General features: G+C 47.8%; 1 protein-coding gene across 1 annotated transcript; it reads left to right on the forward strand.

Moving 5' to 3' along the window:
• Positions 1 to 699: 699 nt before the first annotated feature.
• Positions 700 to 18,662, forward strand: LOC149354080 (protein ABHD1-like). The gene is made up of 5 exons (XM_089575923.1): positions 700 to 942; positions 3,548 to 3,826; positions 6,942 to 7,211; positions 17,450 to 17,572; positions 18,369 to 18,662. Exons 1-5 carry the CDS (start codon positions 700 to 702, stop codon positions 18,660 to 18,662), a joined length of 1,209 nt encoding a protein of 402 aa, XP_089432049.1.
• The last annotated feature ends 2,233 nt before the right edge of the window (positions 18,663 to 20,895 follow it).

Below are 20,895 nucleotides of genomic sequence, written 5' to 3' on the forward strand. Positions count from 1 at the left end.
TCCTTCTTCACTAGCTGTGGTGATGCAGAGGCTACAGTATTCAGCTATGTACCATGAGTTGCAAGTGTTATCTCAGCTGTAGCATTCACATTTGACTGGCAACACAACAAAAAGCAAAAATGTGCCCTCTGTTGACGGCTGATTCAGGTGGTCTAATCGCTCACGGAGAATGAGCTGGCGGTACCCCCATCGCCCATAGGACACATGTCCACATGCATGACATGACGGCGGTGGAAGGGTGATGCCTTGCATTTTCTGTTAGGACATACAGTGACTCAGTAATAGGCCGCATCTGGCACAAAACGCGAAAAGACTTGCGCGTAGAAGTATTGTTGAGACAGAAGGGAAAGGCACAAAGGCACCACGCGCATTATAATGCGACCCTGGAGTTCCGAAGCCCGTTCCTGTTCCACAACGCTTTTACACAGAGCGAGAAAACAGCGTGACTTCTTGCGCGTTTCTACATTTATTATTCAGTTTTGTTTCCTGCACCGCCTTAATTTTTCCTTAAATTATTCTTTGGCGCCCTCATCCAACGAAAAAGAAAAGAGGAAATGATAGACAGTGCCGAGTGGGCTGCCTTGCTTGCGCAGGCGTCGCTGCCAGCACGTATTGCCAGCTATTCAGTCGACAGGCACCCGCTCGTGCGCTTTCTGCTCGGGGTTGAAGAGGAAGAAGAACTTACGGGTGCAACGGGTGATGGGCGTCGCGCAACATGTGAAAGCGCCCACCAAGGGCGAGTTGCTGCTGTGTCTGGCGTGCTCTGCTTACGTAGTCTACTACGTGCTGGTGGTGGTGCGCAAGCCACGGCTCGTGTGCCGCAGCGGCCACCTGCGCCGCTTCATCAGTGTCCAGATGGAGGGCTTTGTCAAGGGCTACTACTGCACGCCGGTCTGGTGCGTCGGCGCCAACCTGCAGCGCCTCGTCGGCAGCCTTTACCACGTGAGCGCAACGCACGCCTCTCAGCTGGGGGAATCAATGCCGCGCTTGTCGGATAAGGCCGGACACCGCCCTAATGGCGGCTTAAGGCCGATTAACACGACGGTCCGTTCGCCCGCGGCCTGTGCATCACGTGTTCATGCGTCAGCACATTGAGAGGCGCGCTGTAGGCCCGCGGCCTGGTCAGCGCGCCTCTCAATATCCTGACGCATGAACACGTGATGCGCGGGCCGCGGGCGAACGGACCGTCGTGTGAATCGGCCTTTACCAGCACTCAGGGCTCATTCGCACTCACTGGTTGGGGCAGATTTGAAGCGGTTGAAAAAAAAAAGGTGGTGGAGCGCGTTTCTAGTAAGATTATAGACCAGAATCCAGAGCCGCTGCTGGGCGCGGCCATTTTCCGCCGACTGGTGCGCCGCGGTGCGGGCGTTTCTTTGGGGACTGCGGGGCTGCGGCAGCTCCGCGGCCTCGCCTGCATATAGCCGCGCTTCGGGCGCTAAAAAACATTGCCGAGCATACTTCCGCAGCGTGGCTGTGTTGACGGAAGTATTCACGTTATCAAAGGGAGCACATTGATTTGTTTTAATGACGTTTAGTTTGAAATTCACGTGAATTGTGCTGACGCTTAGAACGCGCTCGTGCTTATATCGCTACCGTCTTGGTGCTCCAATGCAAAAAAAAACTTTTTGTTCAGTATCAAGTATTAAGTGTGCGGCTAGCATGCAGTTCCAATTCCCATGCACTCTTAATCCTTCGGGCATAAAGTACCACCAACATAGGGCTTTCTTGTCGCATGCGTGGTGCGCCAGTTTATCAACAAATTACCGCTGTGAGCTTGAGTCGCAGCGCGAACAAAAAACAAAATTTGTCATGGTTTATGCAACCTGGTGCATAAAAACGTACTTTTTCTGAAATTATCAAAGCTTGAATGGATATTAGCAGCGAATCCAGCTTTCACGTATGCTGAGGTCCGAAATCGCGTTCATTTTATTCGGTAGCTCTAGCCGCGTGTGACAGCGTTGCATAGGCGTTTGGCTAAGTGTGAATGAATGGATTAAAATAGCGCATATTTTCCTATGATTAAGGTAGATAGCAAAAGCACAAAGACATTACGGTAAACCCTTAAACCCCCCCCCCCCCCCCCCCTTAATCCCTATGACTTGCGTGCGGAAAGAGCAACTGAAATCGGTAGCGGTCGTGCTTACAATCCTGTGCATGAAATGTTTTTAATGGGAACTAGAGCAAGCTCAGCGCAAGGAGGTGATCAAAAACACGCGCTTCTTCGGACAACCTTCAGTCTGCAGCTCGCCTATCCAGTTACTACACCATTGAATCAAATTAATAAATCCAATTACCAGCGCCTAAAATTATCATAGATGATAGCGCACGTAAAAGACGGCAACAAACGACATGCCAGCGCAGAAATCTGCTTAGAAGAGCCGGTTTCCAGTCCGTACGCTACCTGGCAGACTACTCCGCTGAAAATATTCTTGGTGTTTGCAATACTATTCCAGAATTTCCCTGAGCAGCGCCGCCGCACCAGCGGCTCGGTGGAGCAGCGTCGCCGCTGCGGTGCCAGCGTTTAGAATCTTGAGCCAGCAGAATATCATCATTGGAAAACGTAGCGCGAAAAACGAGACACAGAAAAGGTGAAGACAGGACACGAGCGCTAATCATCATTTATCAATATCATCATGGTGGGCACAAACAACGACACAGACGCGCACTGCTTCGCCGCACTTACTCGCATCCAAATGAACGGAAAAAAACTCGGAGATGTCACGTTAACGACTAACTGCGCGCAAGATAACCACAGTACTGTCTGGTAGAGGAAAAATGTGAGTAGTGACGCACAGCACACACCCTCATACCTTATCATGAAGCCCTACAACGACAGAAGCGAACACGTAAACATGCATTCTACGCGCGGCGCCGGCGCGACCCGCAGTCCATCGGGCCGCGCGCGCCGACAGATGGCGACTGGTGTCGAGAGTAGGGGCGCGCCAGCAGCCTGCGTGTGAGGGTAAAAGAATCTGGTCTATAGCCAGAGCGTATCAAGCTAGAAGCAACCTGACTTGGGTGTCGAATGTGCACTACATAGCCAGCAAGCGCTTTTTGTTCTTTTACAGGTAGGTAAACAGACGCTTTTAAAGCGCAACAACCTCCGACCTGGTATCATTCGTGTGCGGCGAGTTGGGTCTCTAGATGAATCAATTAACTCCCACATTGAAACAACCGCGCGGGTTATTTTAGCTTCACATTTCATTCCCGGGTATGGACAGAGAATTTAATGCGAAGGCAAGGCAACCAATGGTTCCTTGATGTAACGGAGTGGATTTCAAGAAACGGGAAGCGTAGCAAGGGGCGGCACAGAGTCAGGTAACGGATGAGAGGAGGAGGTTTGCTTGGCTGAGATGGTTGCAGCTGACGCAGGACCCGGCTGTTTGGAGAGATATTGAACGGGCGTTTCTCCTGCAGTGGACGCAGTTGGACCGATGATTGGGACGCGCGGGCTTACACATTTATGGCGTATATAGCTTGCTGTGGTGGTGACACAAGCAAGAAATGCCGCCATATAGTAGCAGATGCAATGTGCACCATCACGCAGTGGTGGCTCCCGCGGATCAACTACCGTCGCGAGGTACTGGTGCTGTCGGACCGGGGTCTGCTGGCACTCGACTGGCTCAACGAGGAGGCGCCGGGCCCCGTGGTGCTGCTCGTCGCAGGAGGCTACACCGACAGCCAGAGCCGGCCGTGGCGCTCTCTGCTGCCCGCTCTCGCCGCGCTTGGCTTCCCCTGCGTGGTAGTGAACGGGCGCGGCTGCGGAGGCGTACCCCTCACCACGCATCACATCACCTACGCGGCCAGCGTCAGAGACTTTGCCGAGGTACTACATTCGAAGCTGGCTGCTCGATCCTTACCCTGCTGCACTGCGGTGCTCTGTGGAGGACAGCTGCGTCGAGTAATCGGGGCCAAATTTTTAGTGTTCACTCGTCGGTACGGTTTGTGGGCAGGTGGTGCCTATGTGCTAGCCAATCCGGAGAGCTAGAGACATGATAATCAGGGTGGAATTTATTCATGAACGTTTTTTAGATGCAGACTGCTCTAAAACCATGAACCCAGATATCTGACGCCAGCTGATCAAGCGTACCTAAAGCATCCGGGTTATAATGAGTAAAGGCTGGCGAAGGTGGCTCTTTAAAGCACACGTTACACTTCACTTTATTAGCTTAAAGACCCACTTTGGTGGTATTACATATTGGGTGGAAGTACAAGGATTGTATAATTATGAGTGTGGCATGGAATTATTGGAGGGATTATTTAAACCGTTAAGGTAGATGGGCAAGTGATGACAGCTCTTTCGTGGGAAAGGTGTTTGCAGGTCGTTGCACAAGGAGGAAAAAAAAGAGGCGGAAATCGTGACGGTGCGGGCGTGTCCGCAAGAAACTTGTAGTGGATGGCTGGCATGGTGAGATATGCGGGCTGGTGGGGTGATGTGAGGTGGTGGTACAAGTGAACTGCAGAAAGCTTCTGAAACTGCCTAAGAGAAGGAATGCGACGATGATCGAACAAAAGCTGTCCGGTTTGATTGTCCTTTAAGTGATGATACACGGTGATGTATGAATTGGCGGAATGAAGTAACCGTGTGGCGTAATTTCAGCGCGATAGCGTTAAGGGCCGAGTAGCAGAAAAGCCGGTGTCGTCGTGGGCGGCATTGGCCGTGAGCGAAAAATCCCAGAAGCATTAATAAATAAAACCGAGTAGGAAATCGGTCGAGGTGGGGAATCGAACAAGGGTCTCCGGATTGCCCGCTAAACACTCAGCCACGTCAGCTCGATGGCTGGGAACGAACAAAGGCGCGCCTAGTTAAACCGGTTTTGTCTTAGAAGGGTACTTTAGAGACATGTTATGTGATGTATATTAGTAATAATGAGCATGGTACATATTAGTAATAATGAGCAATGAAATTACAGAAGTCGCAGTTAAGCGAGTAGCAAAGTACGTTTCCGCTGCTTTTCCTATTTTTCCTCTTCGCCGCCGCGGTGGCTCAGTGGTTATGGTGCTCGGCTGGTGACCCGAAAGACGCGGGTTCGATCCCGGCCGCGGCGGTCCAATTTCTATGGAGGAGAAATTCTAGAGGCCCGTGTACTGTGCGATGTCAGTGCACGTTAAATACCCCCAGGTGGTCGAAATTTCCGGCGCCCTTCACTACGGCGTCTCTCATAGCCTGAGTCGCTTTGGGACGTTAAACTCCATAAACCAAACCAAATCAAACCAAACCATACTTTTCCTCTTCGCTTGGCGCGCACGTAGCGCCATCAGGCGGCGTCCGATAAAACCTCCTCCTCGCAATATATGCCAGTGCACCAACAGATAGCGCGCGACGGCAGCGCCTCCTAGGGTGCCTTGATGGCGTTTTTCTTTTGTTTCCCAGGACCAAAAAAATATTTATTGTTGCTTAATGTTTTTAATATTTCGTTATCGCATGGTTTCTGGCGGTTGTAGTGGAAGAATAATTTTGGGATGCACCTGTTAGCACCTTGTTTCTAAATGCTTGGAGATCCTTCGCTTAAAACATACATTACGATACCGAGTAGAATAATACAAAATACGAAAATAAAGTTTTAGTAGTTTATGGCTTATGCGTGTTCAACATTCCAAAGCGACTTAAGGCCGGTTCACAGCGGTGCGTCGCAGCGAAAATTTCCAACTTGTTGAAACCTCGCCGCTCGTCGCAGCGACGACTCAAAACAGATTTTTCCGCCGCGGCGACGGGATTCGCTAGCATTTTCGCTTGCATGTGAAACAGGCTTTACGCTATGAGGGACACCGGAGTGAAGGGTGGCGAAAAAAGGAATTTCTGGAAAAAAAGTGAAAGAAAGAAATTCGTTAACGTGTACTTTAACATGCACTGGCATCGTGTAGTTTGTGTAATTTAACCTGTGCTGACATCGTTTAACGTGTACTGACATCGCGCAGTACACAGGCCCCTAGAATTTCGCCTTCATCTAAATTCAACCGCCGCGGCCGGGATCGACTCCGCGTCTTTTGGGGTCAACAGCCGAGCTCCATAACCACTGAGCCACCGCGGCGGGGCAAAGGTTTTATATTTAGCGCAGATATCCCATGAAGCTTCCGTGGATCTGCCTCCAGCGCTTAAAGTCAGCCGGGTCTCGGGGTCTCGGACCCCCCACCAGTACTGACAAGGGATCTGAGTTCCCCCGCGCTGTAACGCAGGGAATGCATGAATCCGAAGCAGGCAACCGTTTTTTATTGTTTTTGTCAGTGCTAGTCGAAACAATATCGATTAGAAAATTTTGCCGTGATTTTTAATAATAATTAACATGTTTTCTAAAATCTGAGAGAGAAAAGTAAAAGGTTGGCAGCACTACAGCACTACACAAAGGCTGAGAGAAAAAGGGAAACCCATAACCTCACATGACGAGTCAGTCAAGAGCTAGCCACTCAGCTCCATGGATATCAAATAACGATGGGAAACACAGTGGAAAGTCTACCTCCGGCAATCCTCACGATTAAAGTTTCGAGCCTCCGCTAAGTCGAAACAGCTGAATAGTATTAAATAGCAGGTTAGTAAGATGTTCCCAATTAACTAAACCCGCCGCTGTGGCTCAGTGCCTTTGGCATCCGGCTGGTGAGCTCAAGGTGGCGCTATCGAGAGTCGCCATGGCGGCTGCATTACGATGGAGACGAAATGCGAAAAAACGCCCGTGTGCTGTGCGATGTCAGTGCACGTGAATATGCACAGGTGTTCTAAATTAACGAAAAGCCCTCTACTTCGGCGCTCATAGCTCACATTGAGCAGCGGGTCATGAAACCCCGCATGCAGACATTCTGTAATTTTGACGGTAAACATCACGAACGCTGCTTCTGTGGTCGTAAGTGAAACCATGAACGCGCTTCCCAGCTTCACCTTTGCGTTAACTTGCGCGGTTAAGTACGGGACCGCCATTAAATGACATTGCCACCGGTCGCCGCTGCAGGTGGTGCGCACGGTGCGCATGCGCTACCCGCAAGAGTGCCTCCTCGGTGTGGGCGTGTCTCTGGGTGGCCTGCTGGTCTGCCTCTACCTGTGCCAGTTTGGTTCTCGAGCGCAGCTGGACGCGGCGCTGGCCGTGTCGCCGCCCTTCCAGCCCGCTGTGGCTGCCCGCTCCTTGACCAGCCCCTTTGGCTTCAACATGCTGTTCAACGCTTGCATCACGCGCGGACTCGTGGGCCGGCTGCGAGACAACGAAGAGGTGGTCCGCATTGCCGTGAGTGCACCATCAATTAACAAATGGTTGATTTGATAAGCAAGCCCACAACTTTACCACGAAATAATTTCCTGGTGCGTCATGCAAAATATAAAACAAAAATGATTTAGGTAATGAAACTCAGTCATTGAGTGAATAATGTAACGCTAGGCTTTCCGGGCAGGATCAAAAACGTAATGATGGTTCGCCCACACAGGGAACCGTTGTAGACCTTCTTCCTCTTTAAACAGCGAGGTCTTTTTAACGACGAGGTCGCGATGTGTCGCGTCCGCTCGGCGCGCATCACAAGGGGGAGTACTGGCTCCTTGCTGAGCTAACTGACTAAAATTTGTTGAATAGCGAGGCGTCCACTTACCCAAAATTCCCACATGCTGGTAGAGGTCAATAAAATCTTAAAGAAATGGTTGTGCGCTCCTCTTCTACGCCAATGGTCGTGAATGTCTTTGTGCTAGGCTCTAACGCTCATTTGGAGTTATACAGACGTGAAAATTAAAACATCATGATTTTAGGAAAGTCTAAATAAGAAGAAGATTATAAGGACGGCGAAATCATTATCCACACTTTGAAAGCTATATCGGCGCCGCCAGGGAGCGACGACTGTCAAAAATGAACAGCGCATGTCGATCGAGCGCTCCAAACAGGTGTGGGATGACTGTACTGCCTAATATCAAAACCGGAAAGCTAAGAAGCTCGGCCCTTTGTTTTGGTTTGGTTTATGGGGTTCAACGTCCCAAAGCGACTGAGGGTATGAGGGAGGACTTTGTTCTCATCGCGGCATCTGCAGCTCGCTTTGGAACATGAAGTCATCATCGAAATTCAATCGGGCACTCACTTAGAAGAGTGGCAGCCAGCGTTTTTTTTTTTTTTTCATAAGTTGGCTGTGTTCTCTAGCATGTCCATTTCAAATGTGTACCCTGCGCTACTGACATGACAAAAAGTAGTGTACACCTCTCGAACTTCGACTAACTGAATTGAAACCGCCATTTCACGAGTGTGCCTGGTGTCGAGACAATCGAAAGGGGGACCACTAATGTCTGCAAGCACGACAGTTTCTTTGTTTCCGACCGCTGCGTTTCTGTTTATCGAGAACGCCGAACGCCGATCACCCGACTTCAGTCTTGAATTTATTTTTCCTATCAACGTTCTAGCTATGGTCAAAAGCGTACCCCATATGTTTTCTATGGCAGTCCTAACCGTTAGATGCGGTCGATGGAAACAGTTCAAAAGAAAGATTTTGCTACATATCAAAAGAATGGACTTTCAATATTTCAATAACAATATTCTACAATTTTCCAATTTTCAAACTTTTTGTCTCAGAATGCTGGACGTGTTTGAAGGTCGTGTGGTATACACGACGCTTTCGCTAAAAATTACCACGAAAACTCTACAGGAGCTGCCGCCGTGGCTTAGTGGTTACCGGTCTTGGCTGTTGGCCGGAAAGATGTGGGTTCGGCCCCAGTCGGGGCGGTAGCAGTTCGATGGAGGCGAAGTGCTAGAGGCCTGTGTGCGAAGTCAGTGCGAAGTCAGTACGAAACTGTGCGAAGTCAGTGCACGTTAAAGAATCCCAGATACTCGAAATTGTTTGCAGCCCTCCATGGCGTAGTCCCACATAACCTGAGGCAGTTTTGGGCATTAAATCTCTTAAAAATGATTCAAAAACTCAACGCACACAAGGTTCTAGTACAGGTATGCCCTTATCCGTTCGTTCTACCCCCAACCGTCTGTCACCACTGCTGAGTAGGGTCTTGATAGCAGAGTTACAATAACAACAAAATATCTTAGTATTCATGTTCTCTCCCTGTTTTCCGCTGCTGTGGTGACGGTAAGATAAAAGGGATGAGAGAAACGTGTATGAAGTATGCTCCCCGTCTGAACGCACAAGTTCCGTGGCCCCTCGTCTTAAAGTGCCTCACTGCTTAATGGTCGCCGCGAAGAAGCTAAAACTGCGGCCTCGGAACCACGAACGCGCATGATGTATGACGTGACGTGGTGCCTTCCTATTCTCGTGCGGTTAGTCGTTGGAACCTGTGGGCGAACGAGCGAATGCTGTTTTTCTTCCGTTGCGCATCGCATGCGCGTCCCTTCACGTGGATACAAAAAGTCTAGGCTTCACTTACTTAATAAACGGCCTGTTTTGATCGGCTCTCTTGCGTTATTCAGCATGAGACAATATTATTTGCCAACTTGAATGCTCATCACAAGGACCTCATCTCTTTGTAATTCTTCATAATGAACACATTTTCCATTTGTCTCTATCAAAGAGAGGCTTGAAACGCTGGCGGTGGGTAACGAGCCACCCACCACGGTCCAGAAGCAAACCCCTTGGTCTCTATAGTTTTGGTAAAGGCTGTAGATCACGGCGACGCTTCGGCGACGTAAAAAGAGCGTCTGTGAGTCGGCATAAAGCTGGAACTGCATCGGGGCCCCATGTCTGTGAGGCCTGTGGCTTATCAACTGCGCTAGCGTTTCGCTGTTATAGCGAAAAGGAAACACGCTATTCTTATGCCGTCTTACAAGGTGAGGCATTCCCTTCTTCGGCACGGCTCATATCAGGGTTCAGCTCCTTAGGCCGCATTCAAATATCGGCGCGTGAAAGCTTTTGCATTTCGCTTCCACCGCAATGCATTTGCACTTCACTGGGGCCTGGATCGGAACCGTGATTCGTGATCACGACGTCGAAGGACGCCACAGCCTCTGGGCAATCGTGGGGAGTAGAAGAATAGTAGTAAAATGAACTGAAGTTTTCATAGATATGTGTGGGGAGACTGGATGGTGAGCTGGCTCAGAAAGAAAGAGAAAAGACGGATACAACAATCACGGCTGCCGTGGTTGAGAACGGCATTGTGGAAACATAGTTGCAAGGATTGCAACACCTTCGCGGAAGATACAGGTATGCAATTCACTCATACTTTGCTCAGACAGCAAAGTTGTGCAAGCGCATTGTGTCCAATATGTGAGCTCACAAACTAGGATGAGCAGGCTGCCTACAGCCGGAAGTACTGTGCATCGTTCATGCTGCACCCTTTTAATAGTTTAGTATCGTACACTCAGGAGGAGCAGTGTAGGAATGGTAATACGTGTGCAGTGGCTGGTAAAAAACCGTACCACAAGTGACCGATCTCCGGAATGGTGTAACGACTAATCTTGGAGCTCCGGCTAGCAGAAAAAAAACATCCTGAACTAGAGTCCCAGGTCCTTCCAAAGCCTCAGTCATGCGGATGATTCAACGGATAGTCACTACCAACTATGATTTCTATAATTTTTTATTTCTTCCGCCGCGACAATCGTCAGTCACATGTGCCAGTGTTTATTTCTCGCCACTGTATGCTGGCAGTGTCAACAGGAGTATGTAGAAAAGCATGTCTGTCTCGGATAGCACGAGGTGGGGACAAACGGCTACCCTGCAGGCCACAGTGTTGTTAGTGTTCGTTGTATAGAGCCTTGCTCAGCCTTGTAGGGTTCCTTAACACGCTGGTACTGGGTTACATTGTAAAAGCTGTGTATTAGTTCAAAATATGTTATCTGATTTTAATTACAGATTTTTGGACTACCTGCCATCAGATGATACTAATCTGTCGTTGAGAGTAATTGAAGAGAGCCATATCTGTGTCGGAAGTGAGCGGGCGAGATCAGTGCGTTGACATTCACCTCGAGCACCCTAGATGTGACTGTATAGCCTACGTACCTAATATTTGGCGGAAATAGGCACTATGATGTCAAATTTCTACAAAAAATACGCATGAATACAAGTGTGCAAGTTCACTGGAAGGGGGTCGCTTCGACGCACTGCTTGGTCAAAGCGTGTCGTTTTCATGGTTAGCTTCGCTGGGCACCTCTTCTCCTCTCTGACTGAGGGAACGTGATTGATGTCTGTATTTTGCAGGTCCGTATTGAAGAAATCTACAGGCTGCACTGAGGTTGCAAGGAGGTTATGCTGGGTAATTCGCGATCTCCTGCACTTCTTGCATTGGTCTTGCCCTGTCCTAGAGGGTGACATGGCAAAGTGGACGTTTGCAATAGTCGGTAAGTCATGACTTAGAAGGGGAGGGGGAAACTTACACTTTGCTTAGCCCTCGTCTTATGTACCTCACGTCCTTCTTTCTTTCGCCCTAAGCACACCTCCAAAGAGAGTGTAACTGGAGAGGGCCGTCTGTCTCTGAGGTGAGCACGCATACGCAAAGCGTGAACAATTTATTCCACACTTCAATCGAAATATCGCCTGCTACTCTATATCTCCAGAACCTACATCCGGTTTCTGTGGCTTGTGTTAACGGTAGAGCATGAACAAGATCTGGAATGTTTATATGGGGAACGTTTTAAGCCAGCTTTATTATTCATCTCGGCCCCTTGCGCTTCATGCAGCTCATTTGAAGCATGGCGAAGGAGAAGGCTGTGGGAGCACTACCTACAAGACTGAAGCACACACTACAAGCCCATACTTTGGGGACCAGCGAATGTGATCAAATTCTGGATTATGGACCGCCATCCAGTTCATCGTCTGATCACACAGTCACAAGTGGAACTGGAGCAACAGGTGAATTGCTTCAGCTCCCTCCCAGCTTTAGAGCTTTGCGCCGTAAGAAGAGGTCGAGCGCCAAGAAGGATACCGTTACGACAAATCTGACACTGGAACACAAGGCCTTCCGCTCCACTTGGAAAAAATAAGCAAGCAAGAGCACCGGAGCTTCAGCGGAACAGCCTAAAGTTCCGATAAGAAGCTGGAAAGCCAAAGCAACATCTGAAAGATGCACTGGAAGACTTTCACTGCAAACAGATGCATGCTGGACATCAAAGGCGTAATATGGTGCAATAAAATAATTTTGCGGTAGTCTGCAGTGGAAAATTTCTTTGACGTTAAACCGCTGTGAAATTAGGGCTTGGGCAACACAGACATAATTTTGCACAAAAACCTTGCCTCGATAATTTTATCCAGTCTACTTTTTAAATTGTTTAATTATGTGCAGCACCTGCAGTAAGTATTGGAACTATAGTAACTGCACTGATATCGAAAATAACTACGCTGTATTCTACACTATGCTGTCCAGTGTTAATACCACATTATGCATCGTCAGCACTCAGGATTATAAATAGCTCTAGGTCTTTGGATGTCTCTCTTTAAAGCAGTGTAGTTGGATCTTCCAAAGCAGCCGAAATGACGGACATGAGCTGACTGAGACATGTAGTACCTAAGGTCTTTTTATAGTTAACTTCAAACATGTCATTCTCAATCCAGAAGCGGAAGGCATCACATAATAGTCATTGAAAAATTATTTTATTAATGGCGCTCTCGACAGTACCGTCTGACGGTACTTTTACTGAATGATGCAACACCGTCCGACCATACGCAAGGCGCGCGTCCGGTGCGGCCCGCAGCTTCGAAGCAGCAATCACGTCATCCGTGTGCCTGTATTATGGAGCGTGTCCAGCCGTCATCATACACGGGCGTTGTTGCGTCATGCCACAGTTGTCAGGACAAAAACTTGTCATCAGCATTATATTTTATCTCTTTCTCTTTTTCCGCTGTTCTCTATCCTGTGAGCCACGAACCAACAGGCCTTAGAGGCCACTCTTCTCCAGGTCTATTTACTTTGTATGTTTTGGAAGGCGTGCTCAGGATCGGCGATGCAAAAAGATGTGTGGAAGAGCGATATATTCAATGCGGCCTGAAACGGGCTTTTCAGCTATTAGCTAGGTTCTGAATGTGGCTCACCGGTGTTATAATGGCAACAGACCGTGCATACGCAACGTGATTGTTGAGCGCACAGCATTACTCTGCCTAACAACAGTATGTGCTGGATCTCCGCTCAGTTTCTGCTATCCCTACAAGCGCGTATACCTGGTCTTGTCGGCCTTCATTGTCTAACAGAAAAATTCTGTCAAGAACATCGTTAAGCGCAAATGTACTACTGCGTGAAAGTCTCACGCAGAGTGCAGTTGAAGCATGCCTCACAAATTGCTTATAAAAATAAAATCAGATGTTTAAATTGTCGCCACGATAAGAACGTGGATTAGCTGCGTGTCGCAATGTACTACCGGTTACGAAAAATTTTTTTTGGCTTCATTTAGTGCTTAATTTTACGCGTCACAGATAAAAATAATGTGTGCTGAACTCTTCCTTGGATTTTAATTAAAACAATCGAGGAAACCCGCAGGAGTCAGCTTCCTCCGCGGCGCTTCTCCGCCTGCTGCCTGTAAGAACCGCAAGAACTGTGTCCGTAGATTCTGCCGTATGAAGCTTGCATGACAGCGGCGTATACTCAGAGGGTTTGCACTGTTTTTGATGCCCCGCGCAAATATCATTTTAACGTTGTAAAATGGAAGTCACTGTGTAGGCTCCCTGAGAGATAGTGCACTAGGATTTCGAAATTTGTATTGATCGTACACACACACTAATTGACGCTTGAGAAATCAGGCGCTTAGTTCGGCCCTTTTCATATTTTCAGGACTTAGCACCGCGGCGCATAAGCTGAAGCCATGGCACAGTGCCGAAAGACAATATTCATTGCGGTTAGCAGAAACTGCAGGCCGAGAAGCGCCTCTGTTGAACACATACAGTCTCGTGAGAGTTTGTTTATTTACATATACTCTGTCTCACGTAGCACGACATAGCAGAAGTGGGTACATTTAGAAAAAATCACGTCACTTCGACTGCTTTGATTACTCTCACTTACCATCATGAAAGGCTGCCGCTCGTTTTGGACTTTCCGCAATACAAATTGCGAAAAACACAAAAAAAATGAATTAAATATTAACAGCACCACTCGGAACAGAACCCGCGCATTCCGAGTGCCAATCATAAACTGGAAAGGTACGGCACAAAACTGCATGTAGCACCATCTGAAGCGATTCTTTCCTTATTCGAGAGGCTGTAATATAATGCCTCTTCAGCGGTTTCACGGAAGGAGCTAATGCGTGTTGGGTGCAGCGGCGAAGGCCCTGTCACACAGAACAGCTGGTGGCACACGCATCTCTTGCGCCGACATGGCTGGCTCCCGTAAACACTGGCTTTTGGCGGTAGTGTTTGGAGCCTTGCATGACCACACACGTAGTCGCCGTGGCAGCACCGTGCTGAGCTGAGGTTCAAAAATAAACTGCAAACGTTATGCACGCACGAGCACTAGCATGATTACGCCGCAGTGGCATGCAGAACAAGATCACTGAATGGAAAACGTAGATTGCGCTTGTGAAAATACCTACAAATCCTGAGTCCTATTGAGGTAATTATTAGGGCTTCTTTTTAGTTGCAAAGAATATAGTTATATGGTATTAATACCCTCTGGCGCATGCGCAGTGAGCTTATTATAAGAAAGTTTTTACACCCTTGCAACAGCGATGTTTAAGCTAGCAAGGAAGCTAAGAAAAACAAAAAAATCAGTGTTTTCGGCTCTTTCTGAAAGTGTGAATTGCTCATCTGTATTCGAAAATACGAGGTCTGTTAGAAAAGTATCCGACCTTGGGCCGAAAAAAAAACTGGCATAACTGGAGCGTTGGAAATCTAATCACCTTCAAAGTAGTCTTCTTGGGACTCCATACACTTCTCCCAGCGGTGCTGCCATTCTTGGAAGTATTCCGAAAAGCCCCCTTTCGGAATGGAGTTTAGCTCAGCTGTCGTTGCAGCCATAATGTCCTCTCTTGTCTGAAATCGCGCTCCTTTCAATGGCCTCTTGATTCTGGGAAACAGCCAGAAGACGCAGGGGGCCATATCAGAAGATTAAGGAGTCTGTTTAACTACAGGAGTGTGGTTTTTTTGCCAAAAAAGTCTGAATCAAGTGCGAGGAATGTGCAGGAGCATTGTCATGGTGGATGCGCCAATTTCCTGTTGACCTCAACTCCGGTCTCTTGCGCCGCACAGCATCACGTAGGCGACGGAGGACATCCGTGTAGTACTCTTTGGTCATTGCTTGAGCCTGTGTGGTGCGCACTCGTGGTGTGCGTACTCGTGGTGTGCCACACAGCGGGAGTAAAAGAAAGCAGTCAGCATCACTTTGAAGTTGCTGTGCATTTGGCAGACCTTCTTTGGTCTTCGTGACGTGGAATGCTTCCACTGTGACGACTGGGATTTGGTTTCCGGGTCGTGCCAGTACACCCAAGACTCGTCACCAGTGATCATTGTGTTTATGAAGTCGGGGTCACTGTTTGTGAAATCCAGCATGTCCGATGAGACTTCAACACGAAGCTGCTTTTTCTCCATCGTGAGCAGCTTCGGCACGAATTTCGTCGCAACTCTCTCCATGGCCAAATCTTCGGTGATAATGGAATGTGCAGAAAAATTGCTGATGTCCACCTCTTCCGCAATTTCTCAGATAGTCACACAACGGTACCGCATCACCACAGCGTTCACTTCGGCAATGACCTGGTCATTTCGGCACGTTGATGGCCGACCTGAGCGTGGCTCGCTCTCCACCGATGTGCGGCCGTCTTTAAACCAATTGTACCAATGCTTAATCTGTGTGCTGCTCATAGCATCGTCACCGAAAGCCGTCTGAATATTCCGAATGGTTTCCACTGGGCTGTCGCCCAGTTTCTGGCAAAATTTGATGCAGTAGCGCTGCTCCTGTCGCTCCGCCATTTTCCTTGCAATGAAAAACCGACGAGAGCACTGCGCACTGCCTCACTCAAACGCTGCGTCCCAGCGAGTGACGCTATCGGCAGGCGGGAAAAAATTCGTGCACGCGCATGAAGGTTCAAGGTCGGTGATGCAAGCGCGCTTGTTTCATATCCATCAGGTGTATGCAAAAAAAATAAAATAAAGTCGGATACTTTTCTAACAGACCTCGCAATTCAAGACCGAGTGTAAGGAGATGAGTTCCTCCTTCTCATCGTGAACTGCACTGCTGAACGGTACGTAAGACCGTCACGGTAACTGTTCACCTGCCATTCGTTGTGACGTGTTCTTTGATTGGCTAGACAGGGAAGTGGCGTGACTTCAGCACACGGACTCCTGGTCAAAATTAGGTGACAACAGAAAACTGACATATGTTTGTGTTGGTTGGCGGAGCACAGTATATATTGTAAGCGAATGCTGCTCCAGATTGTCGAGTATTACCACGCAGAATAACCTATAAAGCGGTTTCAGTGACGCGGCAAATTACAGAAATTTAAGCTATACCCGCCGCTGGCGACATCCGTAATCGCCTGTAGGTTTCTGTAGGTTTTGCTGCGTTCTGTAGCTTTTCTGTAGGTTTTGTTGCGTTCAGGGTTAGTTAAGTGGCTTTCGGGACTTGGTAACATCATTTAAAATTGCCCTCTGTGAAGTGAGACGTTTACTTGAACCACCTTGAGTTAGGTAGGAAACACCGACGTTATTTCTGCGCAGGGCGAAGGAAAATGTAGTCACGTGAGTTGTGATAGTTGCGCCGACTAGCAGAGAATTTTCAATGCTACAGACTGGATGTGCTAGTGTTCGCTTCCATCTAGTGCGTGTAACGTTCGGTGAAACGTTTTTGTAGGCAGACTGAGATGAGGTATAACAAGACGTCGCGTTCGCTAATCCCTCAATCACCACATTTGGATCACGTAGTTGGCGCTCTAAGCGGTCATAATTGCAGTCTGGGTTATAGCGTCAGATTAAACATCGATTGTGTGATGTGCTTCCTGACACAAAGTTCGCGCTGTCTAGTGCAAAGTGTCCGTTATCTTACACTGGGTGAATGCTGAGCTTGTTTATAGTATTTGCGCAATGCTTTTATTCCGCCTGAGTAGATAACACGAACATATAAGATATTCAGCAAGTTTCTCGGCATTCTCATCCTGATGTTGTTAAAATATATTTAATCAGAAAATGTGGCACTGGATTCTGAAGTAATACCGCAGACGAGCTTAATGCATGGGGCACTTCATCTACCCGTGTGGCACGGGTATGAGAAGCTGGGGGGAAGATATCCGTTGGGTGGCGCGTTTCGCAGGTGCCAGCTGGACAGCTATTCAACGTAGGGGACTCCCTTGCTGGCAGCGTGAACGAAGGAATACGCTGCCACGTTATGTGATGCTCTAAGCCAGCATGCTTTCAATGACGGCGAGGGGCCCAGTCAGTATGTATACCCTGTGCTTTCCCTTTAATTTTTATTTCTAAGTGGACAAGTATCAGTGCTTCAAATAACACAGGCTTCACATTCAAGCTCTATAGCGCCAGTAGTTCCTTCAAAGAAAAATTAACCTGAATTTATTTCTTTTTTGCCCTACATGTGCAACATTTTTTTATGAGGGTTCTTAGACCGCACAATATGGTTTCTGCGCAGAACGTAATCCGGGCTGACGTTGTGTTCCGTTGCTGGACACTTGCTTCGTTTGACAAGCATTATGCAGCCCCTGCTTTTGGCTTCCGAACGGTTCAGGACTTCTACGAAAACTGCAGCCTGAAGGTACGTGCAGGGGAGGAAGTAGCAAATTACACCCTTTAGCAAGAGCAAGCGAAAATGTGTGATCTTTTTTAACTTTTGAGTAGTGGCAGACTTTCCAAAGCAGGCCTCAGGAAATGAGGGTTGATCAACATCCTAATTTTATTCTGCGGTTTTTCAGTAGATGACGAGTCTGATTACCCTCTGCCGCGACTATTTTTCTTCTCAGGAATGACTCTTGTTAAGGGAAGGAACGATGAACAACGAACAAAGCCAGAAGCTTTGCGAAGTTTTCTTCACATGCTGCTATCCCAGCAATATACGCTAGTTGGTAAGTTGGCGACACTGAAGGGTACGCTTTGTCTCCGAATAGTAGGCCACTATGTTATCTACACAGTTTTCAGGATATCAGGAACAGTGGCGGCAACTTTTAGTGTAACAGTGTGTGCTGTGGCTTATAAAAGTTTGAGTGCAATAATGAACCCCGGATTCCTGGAAGGCCAGTAGAGAGTGGTCGCCACACCCAGCGTTCCCAGTCAGCAATCCGTCGTGGCTGGAAGCCCATTCCTTGAAGATGACGAATGCGGGGCGATACATATCTAGGGCCAGCCCATAGGACTTGCGGCGCAGTGGCTTCACTATGAGAATCAGGACAGAACGGACAAGTGTCTGAAAACGGGATATATAGTCATGGCTGACCGCGCTAAGTCTGAATCTACGAAGTATAGTTGTAGTCCAAGAGATGATCACTTGAAAGCTGAAGAACCACAGGCACGCTGTACTGCTACCCTATAGTAACCAATCATCGGATCGCATGCAGGGTAGGCTGGGCCTGGTGCAACGACCGCTGGTCTTCCGCGTGTCGGCGGACGACTCGCTGAATCCCGAGAGAACCGTGCCCGAGGACGAGGTGCTCAACTCTCCTTGCCTGGCCGCCGTGGTGACTCCACGCGGGGGCCACATGGGGTTCGTGGACGGCTGGCTGTTGCCCCGCCAGCCCTTCTACGTGGAAAGATTTGTGGCTGCCTTAGCCGTGGGACTTCGCAAAGTTATCAATGCGCGTGGCATTCGGGTGCTGCATACCCTGGGGGACGACGCCTTCACCAGGGCATAAAACTCGGGCACAGACAAACGAGTTGAAGGCTATTGTTCTTTTCTTGCTCAGCGCTTCTCATTGGGGATCGCACTTGGCCCCCAGCTGTAGGCAACACCGTCGTCTAACCCGGTCGTTCAGTAACAATAGCCGCTTTCAATCGAGCCACAAGGTCTGTTAATCTTTTTTTTTCTGTTCACTGAAGGCACTGGGACCGACTGATTAGGATTACATATAGCATGCTGGTGTACTGCTCCGAGCTTATATATCTTGGTTCACACGTTGAATTTTACTGTATGTTTGGATTAACAGGGTTCTGCGAAAAAGAGGTAACCGTGAACAGCACAGATGAATGAAGAGTAGAAATTTTTATTAACAATTTTTATTTCGGCAAGATGTCGTTAAAGGCAAAGCGGCCAGGGATTGTGGATTGCGGGCTCATTTACACTCTCCGCTTAATCCCCCTTCAGAATCAGCAGTCAGCTATGGCGTGACCGCGGTTTAAACCACATTTCTGCTGTTGACATACAAGTGTTTTTTTTTTAATTTTCTCTCTATGCCTTCCGTTGGATACTGATATGAATGAGGGCTCTGTGCTCCGTATATACAGACTCCTGTGCTAACGTTAAAGACGTTTATTTTTTCACGCCAAATATTTTGTCCCCTTATGAATTTTGGCATCAGAGTATACACTGCTACACGTCTGGTAGGGCCGAGACTTTTTTTTTGTTTCACAAGGGTTAGTTCTTCTAAGACTCACATACTTTACTGCTTCGCTGGTGCTTGCGAACAAGATAAGTGGGGTGTTCGAGTAGTACTTTTACAAAAGTGAATAGAATACGAATAGTGTCAAGATTTTTGTTCATTTATAACATTCTTACAGCAGCAGTTTAGGCTTCGGCAGGTTTTGGACATACTATAGCAGAAAAGAAACTGGTTCGGAAAAGTTTAAACCGGAAAAAATCGCGACAACCAACATGTTATTCGAAACGTTGAGCAGTGCTTTGAATATAGTCAGCGAACAAAACGAAGAAATTGAAAAAAGGCACAAGTGTACAAATTTCAGTTGAGACAATTCACAAACAAATCAACTACGCGATTATAATAAATGCCACTAAGAGCCGTAAACAATACTGCAAAATTTATAAAGGAATGAGGAAAGCGAAGTGGTAACATCATCCGGCAGGGAGTTTCGTTTTTTCTGGGTTCCTGGCCATGCAGGTATTCATTCAAACGAGGTGGCTGATTACTTAGCAAGGTCAGCTTATGATGGGTCAGACGCACATCCCGTCCCGAATGTTAGTCTGCTGGCGATTTCTAGGTTTCAGCGGTTCCAACATACATCAGCCAGGTTACGTGATCCGTTACTAAATACCACCGATTATCCGCACTTAGCATTTGATTGGAATGTCCGTTCGTGTAAAACCAGTTTGTTAGATGTATCAATGACGCGGTTGCGTTGCAGGATTCCCAGTTTAAATTTATATCAATGCAGATGTAGGTGGTCACCGACAAACCTATGTGAATCATGCGGGAATTTTGAATCTGTAGACCATTTTTTCCTCTAGTGTTCAAAGATTGCATTTTAGAGAAACATTTACCTGGAGGTCCCTGTCTCCAGGTTAGGAATCCTGTTATCTCATCCAGTGTTATTATCGTTCGATACGAGCGCCAAAAAATTTGGATTTGGTTTAATTTGTGGGATTCTCTATGATTACATAATTCCAACTGGTAGGTTGATTTGCTGACTGTTTTAATTTTTTTAGCTCTTTTTTCCCCAAAATGCTGTTTGTTTTTTTTCCTTTAAATATTCTTGTGTCGTTTTTCATTGATACATTTTTCAAACGCTTGGCTCTAATATTTCGTCTTAGTCGCCTATAGAAATTTCCTTGTTTATGCCACTACACGTTGGCCAATCCCCCCACGTGGGTATGCGCCATGTCTCAAGAGGAAGAACAAGAAGAATCTGGCACGGCGTTCCAGTCTCCGACCACTTGCGGAAACTAATACCTGAATGAGCCAACATTAAACCTGTTGAAGTCGAGTGCTTAGTTGGGCTGGTTGGTCCATGTTGACGGAAAGGCTGAACAATGCTGACGGACGGGACGGAAGGAGAGCCCATGCACCCGTGCTGCACTTTCCTTCCCGTCTCTAAGCGCTGCTCAGTCGTTTCTACGAAGAGTAAACCTTTATTCATTCAGATGTTTGAAATGTTTGTTACTTGTATTTCATGTAGTCGATAAACACAAAACCA

The sequence above is a fragment of the Amblyomma mixtum genome, chromosome 3, assembly GCF_055824585.1.
Source record: "Amblyomma mixtum isolate Tamu chromosome 3, ASM5582458v1, whole genome shotgun sequence".
Lineage (NCBI taxonomy): Eukaryota > Metazoa > Arthropoda > Arachnida > Ixodida > Ixodidae > Amblyomma > Amblyomma mixtum.

What these genes read in the sequence shown, in the direction of transcription:
- LOC149354080 (XM_089575923.1), top strand. Translation starts at nt 700, where the DNA reads ATGGGCGTCGCGCAACATGTGAAAGCGCCCACCAAGGGCGAGTTGCTG. An exon ending in TCGTCGGCAGCCTTTACCAC is followed by an intron (nt 943 to 3,547) that starts GTGAGCGCAACG and finishes ACCATCACGCAG; the next exon opens with TGGTGGCTCCCGCGGATCAA. An exon ending in ACGAAAACTGCAGCCTGAAG is followed by an intron (nt 17,573 to 18,368) that starts GTACGTGCAGGG and finishes GATCGCATGCAG; the next exon opens with GGTAGGCTGGGCCTGGTGCA.